The sequence below is a fragment of the Myodes glareolus genome, chromosome 3 (genome assembly GCF_982192425.1).
Source record: "Myodes glareolus chromosome 3, mMyoGla1.1, whole genome shotgun sequence".
Classification (NCBI taxonomy): Eukaryota; Metazoa; Chordata; class Mammalia; order Rodentia; family Cricetidae; genus Myodes; species Myodes glareolus.
The window spans coordinates 61,277,159-61,294,584 of NC_142028.1; the positions used below are offsets into that span (position 1 = coordinate 61,277,159).

The 17,426-nt window shown below is 52.5% G+C and overlaps 1 protein-coding gene across 1 annotated transcript in view; it reads right to left on the bottom strand.

Annotated features, from left to right (window-relative positions):
- Slc9a1 (solute carrier family 9 member A1) overlaps nt 1-17,426 on the bottom strand; it is a 57,432-nt gene that overhangs the window by 4,853 nt on the left and 35,153 nt on the right. The window contains exons 2-5 of the mRNA XM_048434098.3: nt 8,388-8,848; nt 4,960-5,210; nt 3,702-3,919; nt 1,369-1,571 (exon numbers count right to left, since the gene is read on the bottom strand). Coding sequence (XP_048290055.1) covers nt 1,369-1,571; nt 3,702-3,919; nt 4,960-5,210; nt 8,388-8,848 — 1,133 coding nt within the window. The remainder of the gene's footprint in view (nt 1-1,368; nt 1,572-3,701; nt 3,920-4,959; nt 5,211-8,387; nt 8,849-17,426) is intronic.

Genomic DNA, 17,426 nt, shown 5'->3' on the forward strand with positions numbered 1-17,426 from the left:
AAAGGCAGGTCTTTAAAGTGCACTTCTTCCTGTCAGAGGTCTAACAACCCAACCTGTGGAACAAGACTCACTGCCCTTCTAGCTGGGCCCTGGGTTCAGTGTGGGCTCTACCACAGATCTGCTCTGTAGCCCAAGAACCCAGGCCTGCAGACAGGGGGCCACCTCCACACTGATCCTGCAGACAGAGGGCCACCTGCCCCCTGCAGACAGGGGACCACCTGCCCCCTGCAGACAGAAGGCCACCTCCGCATTGCCCCCTGCAGACAGAGGATCACCTCCACACTGCCCCCTGCAGACAGAGGGCCACCTCTGCACTGCCCCCTCACAGGTTCTTAGTGTTTCCCTAGTATTCGGGCTTCAATACCTGCAATATCCCTGAAAGATGGCTCCTTAAAATGTTCCCATTTTACAGAAGAGGGAACTGAGCAGTACAGAGGCTGAAGGATTTCCTAGGGCCAAAATGAGCAACCCCAGAGGCAGGCTGGTTCAAGGGGGTCAGAACCATGCCACCTTCAGTGAAAGGGGGCTTGGAAATCCACCGAACAGACACAACAGCAAGGTCGAGATAAGGCAGGGCGTCTGAGGATGGGGCAGGGAAAGAGGGCAAAGAGGAGCTGGCTCCTGTAAAAAGGCAGACACTGCACCCCACTCCAGGAGGTCTCCCCATATCTTTTTCTCATGAGAAGGCAAAGGTGTGTCCTTCTGCACTGGGTGAGGACTAGTGCCCAGGCAAGACACAGGATGAAAGAGAAATAGAGGTCCAACAGTTTGTCACCTGTTCTAGGCCAGGCAGCTACGGGAGAGCAGTGGGCAACAACATAGACTCCCTTGGAGAGGTGGGTAGAGATGGGTCTCTGCTAAGCCTGGCTCATTTAAATGCCCAGCAGTCACTGACCAGCAGGCTTGAAGGACTCTTAGGGATCATCTGGCCTGGTCTCCTCGCCTCACAAATGGAGAGTTGAGACACAGACAGGTGTGCCGCCCCAAGAAACACAGCTAGTGGACACTAGGCTGAGCCCAGGCCTCAGGCTTCCCGGCTCAAGAGATGTTCAGCTGCCTGTTCTGTGATGCTAGAAACAACAACCAGGAAAGCACCGCAGCCCTACCCTGAGCTGGGACAGTCAGATCTCCGGCCTGCCAGCTATGCACGTCACATCCGCGGCTCTAACAAAGCTGGGCGCACTCTGGTCACTTCACACACTAACCACTGATTTCACAATGGCCAATACCACAGCTGGGAGCTGAGGTCACAAAGCGAGATGGCTTGCCCAAAGTCATGTGGCAAGTTAGCACAGGGTACCCATAGCGCTTTCCACCAGAAAAGTCAGGGTCCCCAAGGCAGGGGCATGCCCATCCTGGGCCCAGCACCTGCACAAAGACTGTGAAAAAGATGACCGTGATGATGGCAGTGAGGAACAGGTCACACATGGGGAAGTGCTTCTTGTCCAGGAGGTAGCCCAGGGAGAAGGCGATGGCCCCGCGCAGGCCCCCATAAGCGATGATGAACTGGTCCTTGGGGGTCAGCTTGACAATGCGGAACTTGTTGATGAACCAGGTCAGGCCCAACACACCTGCCAGGGAGCAGGCAGAGGAGAGGTCAGGTCGCCCAGGATGCCCCTCCCACTAAGCCCATTTAGCTCACTCATTTCCTGGGTCCCTCGGCCCAGAAGCTCCAGCTCACTCAACCCAAGAGCTCGGTGGCTCTTTAAAGGGTTCCCCAGCCTGCAGATATTCTGAAGATATCCCAGAGGCCTTCAGGGGCTACAGGTCAAGGGATGAGGAGACAAAAGAGTGGTAATGAATAGTTACTTATTAAAACAGATGAGCAGGAGGGAAATAACTATCTTTTTAAAAAAATATTTTATTTATTTATTATGTATACAATATTCTGTCTGTGTGTCTGCCTGCAGGCCAGAAGGGGGCATCAGATATCGTTTTAGATGGCTGTGAGCCACCATGTGGTTGCTGGGAATTAAACTCAGGACCTTTGGAAGAGCAGGCAATGCTCTTAACTGCTGAGTCACCTCTCCAGCCCCGGGAAATAACTATCTTACTGTCTCTCCTTTTCTATATATTGGGAACTATCCGTAATAAAGTGTATTTCACAATGCAGGCTGTGAGGGGAGAGACGCAGAAGGGTGCTTTGCCCTGCATGCATGAGGTGGTCCTCAGCATGCTTGGTCCCCAGCATCACAAAACATACAAACAAAACCTGCTTGCCAACAATAAAAAAAATCCCACAAATCTCTTAACAGGCAGCTTACACCTGTAATCCCAGTACTCACGAGGAGGAGGCAGAAGGATTACCAAGAGTTCTAGCCCAACCTGGTCTACACAGTAAGACCTTAACTAAAACAAACATACAAGAAAAAAGAAAACCCAAACAAAAGACTAGAAAGAAAATGTAGAGAGGGACAGGGAAAGACACCCACTGTGGACCTCTGGCTTCCATGGCCGCAGGCACACGAGGGCTCCATGTCCACAGGCACACGAGGGCTCTACGCCCACAGGCACACACAGACCATCGTACAGAGGGCTCCGTGCAAATGTAATGGGAACCATAGACTTGGCTCTCAGCACAGAGAAAAGGGAGTAAGATACAGAGGGAAGCAGTGGCCTAGCCACTGAAGCAAGGACAATCTGGCATATGGGGGTGGAACCACAGGCGACACCAGCCTGGTGGCTTTGGGCATATGTGCTACGACAGGCTGGGTTTTGAGGGCCTGAGAAAGCCACTGGGCTGTTGGAGGGTCGCAAAGCCCTTCACCATGACTCTCTGTGACACCATCCCCAGCGTCTCCATACTAACTACGAGCAGGGAGCGTCTCTCCCCACGTGGTCTCAAATGACATCAGCATTGCAGAGAAGAAACGGGAGCAGCTAGGAACCGTTCAGCCAGGAACACACTGCACTGTACGCATCTCACAAACTGGCCTCTCCACACACTATACACCCACAACTCAGCCTCTCACGCTGTTGTAGACAGCCCCTCTATACCTACACCACAGACACCCCACATCTTGGTTCCTCAATACGCTGTCGTAGATACACCCACACTTTAGCTCCTCTACAGACTGTACTGGACATGCCCCACAACTCAGCCCCTCCACATGCTATACTATAGACACCCAACAGCCTAGCACCCTCAATACACTGTACTGCACACCCACAGGCCACCTCCTCTACATATTGTACCATACAATACAACCCAGATAGTACTGTACCTTACCACACACACACAGACATTCACACATACATACACACAGCCTGGTTCCTCCACAGTCACCGCCTCTCTCTCTCTCTCTCTCACACACACACACACACACACACACACCCTGGCTCTTCCACAGTCACTGTGTCACTGTCTCTCTCTCTCTCTCTCTCTCTCTCTCTCTCTCACACACACACACACACACACACACACACACACAGAGCCTGACTCTTCCACAGTCACCGTCACCATCACACATACACACACACACACCCTGGCTCTTCCACAGTCACTGTCTCTCTCTCTCTCTCTCTCACACACACACACACACAGAGCCTGACTCCTCCACAGTCACCGTCACACACATACACACACACACACACACACCGCCTATGACCTGGGTCTGGCCTCACACTGTATCACAGCTCCTCCACAGCGGTCACACGGTCGCAGTCACACATTCCTCCCTCAGCCTGCGCCTGGCCCTTACCCAGGACCCGGGCGATGAGGCAGAAGAGCAGGGTGCTGATGACAAAGGTCCAGTTCCACTGGTGGGAGCCAGCCACAGTGGAGACCCCGAGGAAGATGAAGATGAGGGTCTCGCTGACGCTGCTCCACATCTTCAGGAAGTATTTGATGGTGGTGTGGGACTTGTGAGAGATGTTGGCTTCCACGTAGGGACGCATCACCACTCCTGAGGCGATGAGGCTTGGGGTGGAGAAGGAAAGGGTTCAGGGTGAGCTGCGCCCACTGCTAACAGGCTGAACAACCACCTGCCTACTAGGACCGCATAAGGACCAGATACCCACTGTGCCTCCTTGACCCTCACATTAAGTACACACGGGGCCAGTGAATTCTTGCATTTTCACACGAGACAGTACTTTCGGAAAACTAAGTCCCCCCACTGTCTAACTGAGCTGAGTCCGCTCAACTCCAAAGCCTCGGCCTCTTCTCTGAGGCCACACTGCATCTGCCCAGCGTGGCCTCTCGGGTTCAGTCCCTCCATGTGCGATGCTCCCAAGGCACAGGTCCCACTAGGGCAGTGGTTCTCAGCCCTCCTAATGCTGTGACCCTTTATAGTTCCTCACGCTGTGGTGACCCCACAAACACAATATTATTTTCAATGTACTTCATAACTGTAATTTTGCTACTGTTATGACTCATAATGAAAATATCAGTGTTTTCTGATGGCCCTGGGTGACCCCTGTGAAAGGGTCATCACCCACAGGTTGACAACCACTGCTCTGGGGAACTCTGCAGGCTTGTCCCCACTACCCAGGGTCCCCCAGTTTAGACTGGCCTCACACTTCCGTTCTCCTTGTCCCTCACTGACTCTCCCCATGGCCCACTGCAAACTCAACAGAGGCCTCAGGGCTTTTGTGACTTAGGCTTGGTGAATGCTGGTAATCCCTTTCTAGGGAGAAAGCTTCCATCTTGTGATCCACTTTGAGAAAAAGGGAGGAAGAGGCAGGACTGAGACCTAAGACCTCAGGCAGCATGAGATTCTGCCTCCTGTGACTGAGCCTAGCCCCAACACAGGTTGCTTTTTGCTTCATCCGCTTTCAGGCAATCTTCAGAACTGAACCCCAGAGTTCAATCTGCTAATGACCTGGATCATTCCAGTGGATACCAGCGAAGTCTGGAGTCCAGAGTTCGGGTGCTGGGGAGCTCCTTGGTGACCACACAGATGTGGGGATGTCATGCTAAGTGGCTTCCCCTACCCAGCCCATCCCTTGTGCCCGACTCACGCCATGATTCCTGACAGGTGGAAGAGCTCGGCTGACAGGTAAGCCATGTAGCTGTAGAGGAATACGAAGAGCGGCTCGATGACTCGGATGTGGGAGGTGAACCGGGAGGTGAAGGCTGCGATGACCCCGTAGACCACGCCCACAAACACCCCGCCGAGGGCCACTACGAAGAAGCTCAGGAAGCCAAGAAAGATGTCCGAGATGCCCACATACTCATAGCTGGCAAACTCCTCAAAGAGGTGATAGAGGACCTGGAGAGGGCAGGCAGGCTGGTGGGCAGGAGGGCAGGAGGGCAGGGCCCTGGCCCACGGCTCCCTGGTTATCCCACCCATGCTTATCCCACCCTCCACAGTCATGAACATATCCTACATGTAGCAGAGAAACCCTAGTGCTGAGTAGGTATAGCACTCTGGCCTGGGGACCGGGGACCTTCTTCTTTGGAGGCCTGCAGCACATCCTGCCGGTAATGAATGCAAGCTCTAAAGCTGGGCAGCCAAGCGGCAACCCTTCCTACACACGGCAGGTAACCTAATCTTCTGTGCTTCAGTTTCCAAGAGGTGGAGGCAAGCGCAGTCCCACGTCATAGAAGTAAGCTAGTGGAGTGCTCAGCACGATACTCCCTGTGCTGCTGCCACTGCCGGTGCCACCAGGTCTATGTGTCTCACTGCTTGACCTTGTATAAACCGCGGCCTCTCTGGCACAAAGCAGGCCAGTTCCAATAGCAAACCAGGATAGGACCTGTCGTTAACCTCTGGAAATGCATAGGCTAGGTCGTATGCAACCTGGGATCCATCAAGAGGGACTGGCAAATCCCCATTTAAACAAGCTGTCCTGGTAGTTCCAAGGAACAGCAAAGCTCAGACGTCGTGGAGCTGGAGGCCTCTACAGCTTCCCAGCCTGGCAACGGGAAAGTCCGCAGTGGTCATCACGTACCGACAATCTTTATTGGAATGCAGACCAAGGATACCTATTCCTATCTCCTTGCTACAGTGAGGCTCAGACATATCAACTAACATGCCGGGGGAGCCCACCAAGGGGCAGGACCAGGCCTAGAATTTGCTTCCTCGGTCTCTGGGTTTTGTTCTGAGGGACCGACATGGCGGCTCCCCAGGCTACTCAAATCCAGCCCTAAACAGCTCTGCCAGGAACCAGATAGGGAGTTTCCAGGCCTGGAAGGAAGGGGAGGCAGACAGGAGAGGCCTCAGCCGCAGGTGTGCTCCACCCAAGGCTAACCTCACTCCTGGTCTGGGGACGCTCAAGTGAGCTCGTGGTCTGCCACACAGGCCACTGGGACAGTACAGAGGCCAGGTCCTCCTTTCTAGCCTGCGGCTGTGACCAGTGTAACAAGTAGAGAGAACACGGTGGAGGCCTGTGGGGGTCACGTGACTCTAAGCATGTCACTCATTAGCTGGTGGAGCCTCCTAATGCCTCCACTTCTTCATGTGGTAACACTTGGATCAGAATGCCATGGTCCTGGCTGTTCTTTGCTATCTTCCCGCAAGCTAGAGTTACCTGGGAAGAAGACCTTCAGTTGGGAAAATGACTCTCCAGCAGATGTCCTGGAGCCAATGCTATCGGGAATTTTTTTGATTAAAAGGCTGATGAGGGAGGACGCAGCTCACTGTGGATGGTATCACCTCTGGGCAGACTGAGCGAGTCAATAAACAGCGCTCCTCCACAGCTTCTGCTTCAGCCCCCACCTCCAGGGACCCGCCCTGAGTTCCTGTACTCACTTCCCTCAGCCATGGGATGTGACCTGACCTGGCTGTAGGCTCAAACAAACCCTTTCCTCCTCGGATGCTTTTGCTCTGGTATTTTATCACAGAATAGAAACCCCAACGAATATGCAAGCCAGATAAGGCAAGCTACATTCAGACTGGCAGCATCTGAACACTGACCACATGGTCACCACTGTCACTACAGTCAGGAGATGGCATAGATCCTACACACCCAGATCTGAGTTATCAACCTGATGAAAGTATGTCACTGTTTCCAGTAGTGTCAACATGAATTCCTATCCAGACTCAGCTGGGCAGGGTTCAACTTAGGTACCGACAGGCTTAAGATACATATTAATAAGAAGAATTCTATTGTGGGAATTCCTTAAGTCAATAGCCTTTTAGATATTGGCCCATTTTGGGCGTGATCTCAGGACTAGAAGTGCACATGAAAATCGTGCATGACCCGACCCCTTTTTTCTGTTGGATTCGGCTCCCAGCTTCCATGCACACAGAGGATCACAGATTGCTACCCTTACTGTGAGTTTATCCCCAAATAAACAAACCTTTGTTATACTCCATTCCGGGCTAGTGTGGAACTCTTTGATATGCCTACATTTTGGCGCCCAATGTGGTCTGAGCTCACACTACTCCCACCATGAGAAAAAGCAGCAGATGGCTCGGGAGAATTCCTATAGGAATCCCAGGAAAATGACAGGCTAACTTTGGTGCGTCCTGCATAAGCTGAGGCTCTTGTGTCCCTTGGCAGGGGCTGCTGCTAAAGAGGCCAAGATGGAGAACTGAACGATCAGGCTAGACTCCGCTGTATAAGAGGTGGTGAGGGGCACGGGAAGAAGTTGAGGCCAAGGCTAGGAAGCACTCGTCTGTTTCTGCTTTCTGTGGCATCCAGAGGGGCTGGAGATGACAGAGCGCAGTGCCAGCAGGACTGGGCACGGACCTCTGTGTCGTTTGTGTTTTCCTGTGTGTGCAGACCCTTTCTTAGGAGCCCAGTTCTGGAGGGGACAGAATGTACGTGCACACACCTGCTTCCTGAGGAAGCTGGCTTGTGGACATGTGCAGCCCACAGAGCTCTGCCAGGCACACATCTGGCCTGTGGCAGACAGCACTACTACTCTGTCACTTGAAAACAGGCCTAAAAGAGGAGGAGTCTCTTGCTTAAAGTCACACAAAAAAAGTAGTCAATCCAGATCTACTAAATTCACTTATGATGCTCTAGAGGTTTGGGGGAGCAGACTCCTCATTTCCTTTGCCCAAACCCTGCACATACCAATTCTTAGACAGCCAACACCAGAGCTAAAAGGCTCCTTGGAGGGTTAATGGGTATGAAGAAAGAAAAGAACAAAGCAGTTCAGCAATTGGGCAAGACGGCAACAAAATACAAGCTGGCCAAGGAGCAAATGACCTACTGGTCCTGCAGGGCGACAGACTAGATCAAGCTCACTGCCTAAAACCTTAGCTCTGCCACACTCTAGCACGTTGTCTAACTTCCACGGCTGTCTCTAGTTCTGTAAGATGAGAATAGCGCATCTCTCCTCAGGTTGTCCTGAAGTAAGAGAGAGAATAGATTCCACATTCCATCGCTTGTCTGACACACAAGCATGGAGAGACATGGCCATCTACATGATCACCAGTGAAAGGATTAGGCATTGCCTGTGCCCCATGTGCGTGTGGTGTGGCCTGACCCCTCACCACAGTGACGGCATCATTGAGCAGGGACTCCCCGAAGACAAGGATGTGCAGCAGTTCGTTGATGTGGATCTCCTCGAAGACAGCCAGCACGGCCACCGGGTCCACGGCCGAGATGATGCTGCCAAAGAGCAAGGTGTCCAGCAGGCCGATGTTGTTGATCTGCTCGCCGCCCACCAGGCACACGGCGTACAGGAGGCCACCCAGGAAGAAAGCATTCCACAGCGTGCCCACCACAGCAAAGATCAGGATGGTGCCCAGGTTCTCCGTGAACTGTCGCAGCGGCAGGAAGTAGCCCGCATCCAGGATGATGGGTGGCAGCAGGAAGAGGAAGAAGACGTCTGACTGCAGGAAGGGGGGCGTCTCGCCAACGCCCTTGATCAGGCCCCCCACCAGCAGCCCCACTACGATCAGCAGGCAGCTCTCCGGGACGATACTCGAGATGGTGGGGATCACATGGAAACCTGTGAAGGACGAGAGAACGGGAGGCCGTGGGCTTTTCAGGGGAGCCAGAAGAACAGAAGGTTGGGGACAGGACTGGGGACCAGGAGAGCATCTGGCGAGAGGTGCACAGGCTTGGTCTCAGAAGGCCGCTCTCTTAACTCTCTGAGCCTCGGCTTCCTTGCCTGTAAAATGGAAGGGATAATACCAGCTTCACAGGGCTGTGGTATAAAATAAATTATTTTTCAAATTTACATTTATTTTATGTGTGTGTGTGTGTATGCATGCATATATATGTGGGTATGCACCATGGCACATGGGTGGATATCAGGACAACTATGGGACTTGGTTCTTTCCTTCTATCATATGGGTCCTGGGAATTGAACTCAGGTCCTCAGGCTTAGCAGCAAGCACCTTTACCTTCTGAGCCACTTTGGGCCTGATGTTTGCACAGAACATTCATCAGCTGTCTCTGTCACTGTCCTAGACTGTCAGAAGGCAGCAGTTCTATATACCTCTAGCAGACAGAAATTAAACTGACAACCAAGGTGCAAAGTACCCAAGGCAGCAAGTTATTCCTGAGTCCATGGCATCTTTTCTGGCACAAGTTCAGGGAGGCTGACTTTTGCCCCACCAAGGGAAGAACAATCTAATGATTCTGTCTCAGGGAAAGCGGCAAGCTCCATGCCATGGAGGTGTCTAAGTCACAGGCCAGCAGTGAACGGCGCTAAAGTGGAGACAGCAGAGAGACCACCAGGAGAAACGTGGGGACGATAGGCCTGGATCTGCAAACCAGCAGAGCACATCAGAAACTTCTGGTCCCAGACTGGCAGGCAGGAGGCCGTGGACATAACCAAGGCATGCTTTTCCAGACACCAGGCAGCTGCTCCAGACAAGATCCCAAGAGGTCAAAAGCCATCAGTTTTGGCAAGTGAAGTAAAACCTCTTTGCCACCCTACTCTGCCTTTAGTTCAATCCTACCCACTCTAAAGACAGGGCAGCATAGGCTGAAAAGGTAAAGGGACTTGCCCAAGGTCGGAGCAAGTCAGTAGCAGAGTCACGAGAGAACCCAGATCGTATGCCCAGTTCCCAGCCAGCTCCGTAACTCTGAGATTTTAGCTCCTAGCCTCCCTCTCCATCAAGCCATCCTGACACCCACCAACCATTTCCCAAGCGGTGCTGGCCATCAGCAGCATGCCATTCTTTGTTGTGGACCATGCTGAGGCTCCATACACAGGCTGCTCGGGATGCCAGGTTTGTGTACAAAGCCGTGTTCCCTATGAGTTCTTTGGTTTGGTTCTGCAGTAGGAAGGTGGGGGAAGACCTGGGTACCCAGACGCAATGTTAGGTACTCAGACCCCAAAGCCAGCTCGGTCAAGAGACTGAGCCCTTTGCTCAAGAGCGATGCTCCCTCCTCTTCCCTACCTAGAAGCCCTGAGCTGGGAAACTCCATAGTTTGTGCTTCTTGAAAATGACTGTGATCCTCCAGGACCTGCCTGGACAGATCTTCGCCTTCGTTACTCCCAGAGCCTTGGGAAGGCAGGACTGAGCAAAGTCCCTCCTATGCTCAGGTACTGACCCAGGGAACACTAGTACACCACAGTTCCCATACAGTGACAAGCTCCCAGGAGACACGGAAAACATACTAGGGAAAAACACATCTCTGTCTTAGGGCAGGAAGGAAACCCCAAAGCTACCTTGTACATACATGCTCCTGATTTCCAAAGTCACCTTGTGCGCTGAAAAGATGTCTATAGGCTAGTCGAGCGGTGGTGATGCACACATTTAATCCCAGCACTCAGAGGGCAGAGGCAGGCAGATCTCTGTGAGTTCGAGGCCACCCTGGTCTACAAGAGCTAGTTCTAGGACAGAATCCAAAGCTACAGAGAAACCCTGTCTCGGAAAACCAAAAAGATGTCTAGGCCGTAGAGTCTACCAGTGACACCCAGTGTTCAGCTGGCAGGTACATCTCTTGTCCCATTCTCCTCCCCAGTCCCTAATGTTCAAATTCTTTGCAAGTCCCCCCAAATGAGCCCTTCTCTTTTTCCGGCAGACAGGCCCCGACTGTGTGGCTGGTGCCCTGAGTGCCCTGTCTGCTAGGGCAGAACGCGAGCTCCCTCTGGGCCCCTCTCACAACCTTCAGGTCAGTCATTACCTTTTTTCTGGTACCCACAGAGGTCAGGCAACCAGCTGGGCAGTGCTGCATGCAGCGGAAGACAAGTCTGGGTGTGTAAGGCAGGGTTCTGTCTAGCACAGCTGTCTCAAGTCTGTGGTCTGGAGTGTCAATATTTTCCCTGAGCTGGCTCTGCTGGGCCCTGGGGACCTTGTGAGGAGCTCAAGGGGACCACGCTACTCTGGAATGAGTCCTCTCTGGCAGGTGAGCAGTTGCTGTTCCTACAGATGAGGAGCTGGTGCTCCGAGAGGCAGGATGTGCCCTCACAGGCTGCTCAGGCCTGGGTGTGGGGGTCTCCTGACCAGGGGACAATATGCTTTTCTTCTGTTGAAGACAGCTCCCAGGGTACCCGGGCTGCAGTCGTGACCCTGGCATCCTCCCCCTCTCACCTGCCCCCAGTCTTCCCTTTGGTCCTGCTTCCTAGTATTCTGCAGGGGTCTCCAGGCCTGAGGGGCCTCTAGGCTGAGTCCAGGCTACAGGATCTCTTCACTCTTGGCTTCTTGCCTGCAGTGGGTGGAACATTACTGGAAAATGCTCGGGGGAGGGCAGTGTCTGTCAGGAGGAGGAGACTCCTTGGGGAAAGCAGCTTGCCTGCCTGTGGTCTGTCCTTGATTGTCCCTCTCCTGAGGCTGTGATTCCAATTGTCCCCACCCTGTATCCCCCAAGTGTCCTGAAACACAGGCAACTGGCTGACCCCTGTAGTGAGGGGCAAGAACAACTGATGGGGTCCCTGGTGTGGTGACAAAGGGCCAGTATCGAAGGCTCCTCCAGGGCTCAAGTTGTCGTACTGGTGACTTAGCTACAGTGGAATTCGGGTAGGGCAGACATAGTTAGAAACAGATCTAGAGACAAGGGAGCTAGAATGGATCTCAGACAGCATTATATGGTCAGTGGCCACAGAACCAGTTTCACAAGAGCTGTGCACTGCAAAGCAGTGACCCCTTAAGCCCCACAGCGTCCCTCGTCCCTCCAGGCATACTGTCCACCCAGAGCTGTGTGGCAGGAAGGTGTGGAATTCCACATTCCCAGCCTTGCACAATGAATGCAGCTGCAGGCTGGCCTCCCTATGAGAAGCGCTGTGGGAGAGGAAAGGTGTTCGCTAGTGTGACCATGTGTGCACACAAGACGCACCCACAGAAATGACTAGAGTTTGGATTGGGGGATTCTCCAGGCTCTCTGCAGCTGCTCTGCCCTTCACCATGAAAACATTTTATTCTCATTTCTCAGGCTGTCTCCATCTGCTTGGGTGGGCACGGTGGAGCAGGCAGGGCTGGCCCATGTTACCCACAGTTCCTACAGTGACCACATGTCCCTGGTTCTGCTTGTCACAGGCCTGCCTGGCCTGGCAGAGACGGGGGAGGCTGGGACAAGGGGTCTTTGAGGCCCACCAGTGTCAGGTCACCAGGGACCAGGCGGCAGACCGGGGGCTCTGCCATCCTGCATCCAGGCCTGAAGACTACTCTGGGGCTGCAGTTCAGCCGGTGCCCAAGGGACTTCTCTCTTCAATGCACAGTGATTCCATTTCTTTAAGTTCCTCGTCAATGCTCCACAGCGTTTCAACCACAGCAATGAGAGACAGGGCCTCACATGGAAGCGATGGTGACTCTACAGGTTATGTTGTGTGCTGGTCATTTTGATCTCATTCACTCCTCACCATGACTTCGAGAGGACACAATTTTAGATGAGAAAACTGAGGCATAGAAAGGTTAATTAAGCAACTTGGCTTAAATCCACAAAGCCGGTAACTGGACACACAATCCAGGCCCAGAGTCTGCTCTTAGTCATTCGCACTATTACCTCTGGCTTCCTTCCTAGCTGGCTTTTCAGAGGACCCACCCAGGACTAAAGAGACCCAGAGCTGTTCCCGAAAGACCAGAGGCAACCATTTTTTCCATGAGCCCTTCTTCCCCAGGGAGGTCCTCACATAGTTCCTCTCTCACGGTCCTCTTGAAGGCATCGTCCCAGGAACTATGCACCGAGCTCAGCCAGAAGGGCCTTTGCTGCCAGCTCTTAGGACAACAGGTGGCAGTTAATCAGACATGGGTTCTCACTATGATCTCATCGGTGGGACCCGAGGAGCAAGAGCAGCTCAGATTCAGCCACTGCCTCAGCAGGTTCCCAGACAAGTGCAGGAGACAAGACTGCGTGCCTACCCACACTGTTTCCACAGCTAGCAAAAACTAGGTCCCAACCAGGATACAGTAACTGACCAGCATATGGCCTTGTCAAGTTACTTTACGGCTCCTGTCCTCAACTTGCCCACCTCTAGCATGGCAGTGGGTAGAAGTAGATGGATTAGGAGACAATACAGGTAAAAATGTCAAGCAGTGAGCCAGGTATGGGAGTGCATTCCTTTAATCCTACCTACTTGAGATAGTGAGACAGGGGGTCCACAAGTTTGAAGCCTGCCTGTGCAACTCAGTGGGAATCTCAAAGAGGAGGAGAGAAAGCACCAAACAATGCTGGTGCCCGATGTACAACGTGACAACTACTCTATTAATATCTTCATCAAGGGCCAACAAGATGGTTCAGTGGGTAAAGTTCCCGTGGTACAAGCCTAGTGACCTGAGTTCAGACTCCAGAACCCAAGTAAAAGTAGAAGGAGAGCTCAGCAGTGGTGGCGCACGCCTTTAGTCCCAGCACTCGGAAGGCAGAGACAGGCAGATCTCTGTGAGTTCGAGGCCAGCCTGGTCTACATAGTGAGTTCCAGAATAGCCAGGGTTATGTGCAAAAACACTGTCTCAAAAAACAACAACAGCAACAAACAACAACAAAAAAAAAGTGGAAGGAGAAAACCGATTACACAAAATTGTCTTTAACCCCTATGTAGGCACGGTTGCGTGTGTGTCCTTTCATGGGCCCTCACATCATGCACACACATACAATAGCGATAAATTTAAAGTAAAACTTCCTTCAGCTGAGTATAATATAAATACATTATCATGACCCACTGCTGTGCACATACCCCCCCCACTGCTGTACATGTACACCCCCCACCCCAGCCGTGAATGTACCCCCCACTGCTGTGCACGTCCCCCCCCACTGCTGTGCACGTCCCCCCCCACTGCTGTGCACGTACCCCCCCCCCCGGCTGTGAATGTACCCCCCACTGCTGGGCTGAAAGTTACCAAGGCTGGGAAGTTCTTTTTTTTTTTTTTTTTTTTTATTTATTCTTTGTGTGGGTGGGAACTTCTTAGAGCCACCCAAGTCCCTGGCTTCTAGCACAGAGCAAACATTAACTACTTGTGATTGAGATACAATCGTCAGATGTTAAGCACGGAAAGAGGAAGGCAGAAGGGACTCTCGGTTCTTACACTGAGCAGTGTTAAAGGGGAAGAGACGATGGTGTCCCCAGTGCAGGGCTACCAGGCTGGGCTTTTGAAAGCTCAACAAAAAAATGCCTAAGGAGCAGAGTCTGTCTCCTCTAAAAACTTCGTGACCTGGGCCTGGTAGGATAGGCCTGTAATTGCAGCTATTGTAGAGGCTGTGAGGAAGGATCCCAAGTTCAAGGACTGTATGGACTACACAGCAAGTTCTAGGCCTTCCTTAGCAACTAAATGAGAACATGTCTGAGAATAAGAAATAAAACAGGAAGGCTTAGAGTTGAAGCTCAAGGGTCAAGTTTTTGCCCAGCATGAGGGAGGCTAATGGAGTCAGTCCAGACACTGCAACAACAACAAAGAATGAATAAATAGATAGAGCTAGAGAGACAACACAATGGTTAATGCTCTTGCAGGAGACCTGAGTTCTGTCCTCAGCACCTCTTATAACCCCACCTCCAAACGATCTGATGCCCTCTTCTGGCCTCCCAGGCCAAGTGCACATAACACGCATGCACGCACACACTTAAAAATAAAATATGTAAGAAAAAGAGCAGAGTGGAGCATGGCGGCACATCCCTTTAATGCCAGCAGAGGGAAGCGGATCTCTGAGTCTGAGGACAGCCCGGTCTACAGAGTGGGTTCCAGGGCAGTCAGGGCTACACAGAGAAACCCTGTCTCGAAAAGCAAACAAACAATGTAAACTAAAGACTGGAGGGAATAGCTCAGGGTTCCAGCTTGTCTAGGATGAACAAAGCCCTGGGTCTGATCTCCAGAACCACAAGAGAGAAAGAGAGAGTAAGAGGCGGTGGGGGGGGGGGGGGGGGGGGCGGGAGAATGGGAGGGAGACTCCCCGTGACCCCAAGTCACATGACAATAGTTGTCCAGCACAGAGAAAGGGCACATTTAGAGACACACTCAGATGTTGATGTAAGGAGCAGGGCTCGGGTCTTCACATTGCTCTTCTCATTCTGTATCACAGCCTGATCCTCATTTGATGGATAAGGAAAAGGGTCAGAGAAGCAGGGTGACTTGACCAGGGCTATATAACTGGGAAGGGCTGCCATAATTAGAATCCAGGTCTCCTAATTGCCAGTTCTTTAAGCTCCATGAAATCTAAGCCTGTCAGGATCAACAAAAGAATTCAAGTCTGCCATATGCCTCCCCCACATAAACAGTCAGAAATAAATCTGCTCCCAGTACCTGGGCAGGAACCATTCCCGTGCCCAGAAAAGCCAGTCTCTCTGTGCCTCTCCCTGGCCTTTCCACGCAGCAGCTGTCTGTTTCAATCCATACATTAGAGTCTTTCTAGGTTGGGGGGGGGGGGAAGGACACACAGGGTCCTGTTTGGTCAAAAGTGAGACCCCAGCCCCATGACACCCCTATATCAAGCAGTCTGGGATGATTGATTGAAAGAGTCACCCCAGCCCCTGGCACCCATCCATTTCAAGACCCCTCCCCCTGGGAGCTGCGTTGGTCCAGACTCTACCTCTGGGAAAGCCTGCCAAGCACTGACCCCTCCTCAGGGAGGGTCAGGACCACTCCCACAGGCTATTTAGGCAGCTGCCCAGAAAAGGAACACATGGTCTCGGGTTTTGCATGGTCTCCCCTGCTCTCTTCCTCTCGCCATGCTCCTGGCCACCCGGGAGCGTTGCATTAAATGTGGGTAACTTTTATTGGGTCTAATTTTGTCTGACTGAAGTTATTTGCATCGGCAGAGAGGCTTGTCTTAAGAATTATTCCTAGCAGGTCCCACCCTGAGAAATATCAAGACTACATAATAAAGCAGTTAAAAATCTACCTGAAAACACAACAGTGATGCTGAGCTGTCTGGGCCAGGGAGCAAGAAGCAGTTCCGGGTCTGGACCTGCGCTCTAATAACCCTGAGCCCGGTGTCTTCCAGGCTTTCCACTCATAGGGCTCACCACAGATGGGCCTTTTTCTGTCAGAGTCAGGGGCTGGGCCCAGAAGCACTTATATCCTATGATGTGGCAGAGGTGACTGGTAAGAGATAGAACAGAAGCTGGGCGGTGGTGGCACATGCCTTTAATCCCAAAATTTGGGAGGCAGAGGCAGGCGGATCTTTGTGAGTTCGAGGCCAGCCTAGTCTACAAGAGCTAGTTCCAGGATAGGCTCCAAAGCTACAGAGAAGCCCTGTCTCAAAAAACCAAAAAAAAAAAAAAAAAAAAAAAAAAAAGAAAGAAAGAAAAGAAAACAAAGAGATGGGCCACAGCAAGTGGGAGGGGCCACAGCCTGAGGAACCCAGTGCTGAAGCCAGGAGTCAGTCAGCTCTGGGAGGTCTGGTGGGAGAGGCTGTTCAAGGCCAGCCTGGTCTACAGAGCAAGTTCTAAGTCAGCTAAGGCTGTTACACAGAGAAACCCCGTTTGGGGGCAGGAGGGGGCTGAGCTTTGTTTTTCTCTTGTCTTCATTCTTCTACCTCCACCAACCCCTCTTCCCAGTTGCCAGAAGTTTCCTAACCTTGCTTTTGTGTACACAATGAGGAACTCTTCATCTTAAACTCTACCCACTTCCCAAAACCCAATGAAGCATCGCCTCCTCTAGGAAGCCCTCCGTGCACACTCCGACTCCGCTGCTCCTCCAGACTGAACATGTGCTGGACATCCACATCAGCGACGGCACCCCAGCACAGCCCAAACCTGAAAGGATGACGCTCGGGGAGATGGGGCTCAGGGGACAATGGGAGCCTCCTAAAAGTCATCAGATCCCTGTCAAAGAAGGGGTGGAGAGAGTGGACACATGAGCAGAGAGCATTGACCTGAGTCTCCGAGGCCAGACAGTGGAAAGGACGCTGGCACACAGGCCTGGGACACACAGAGGGTCTGGTCTCCCCTGACCGTCAGGCCCCACCCCCTATCTGTATGGACTGCAGCCAAGTCCTGCTGCCATCAGCCTTCACCCTGTGGCTCAAAGGACCATTTCAATGGCCTCAAACCCCTCAAATCCCCTTCCCCCTGCTCTAAGCAGCAGTAAGTCTGGTGTCCCAGGGCCTCCAGTCACCGGAGCACTTCATAAAGCCACAGTCAATGAATCCCCCTCCCCCGCAGCGCAGCGAGGCGGATGCTGACTCACGCAGGGTGAAGGGAAGGA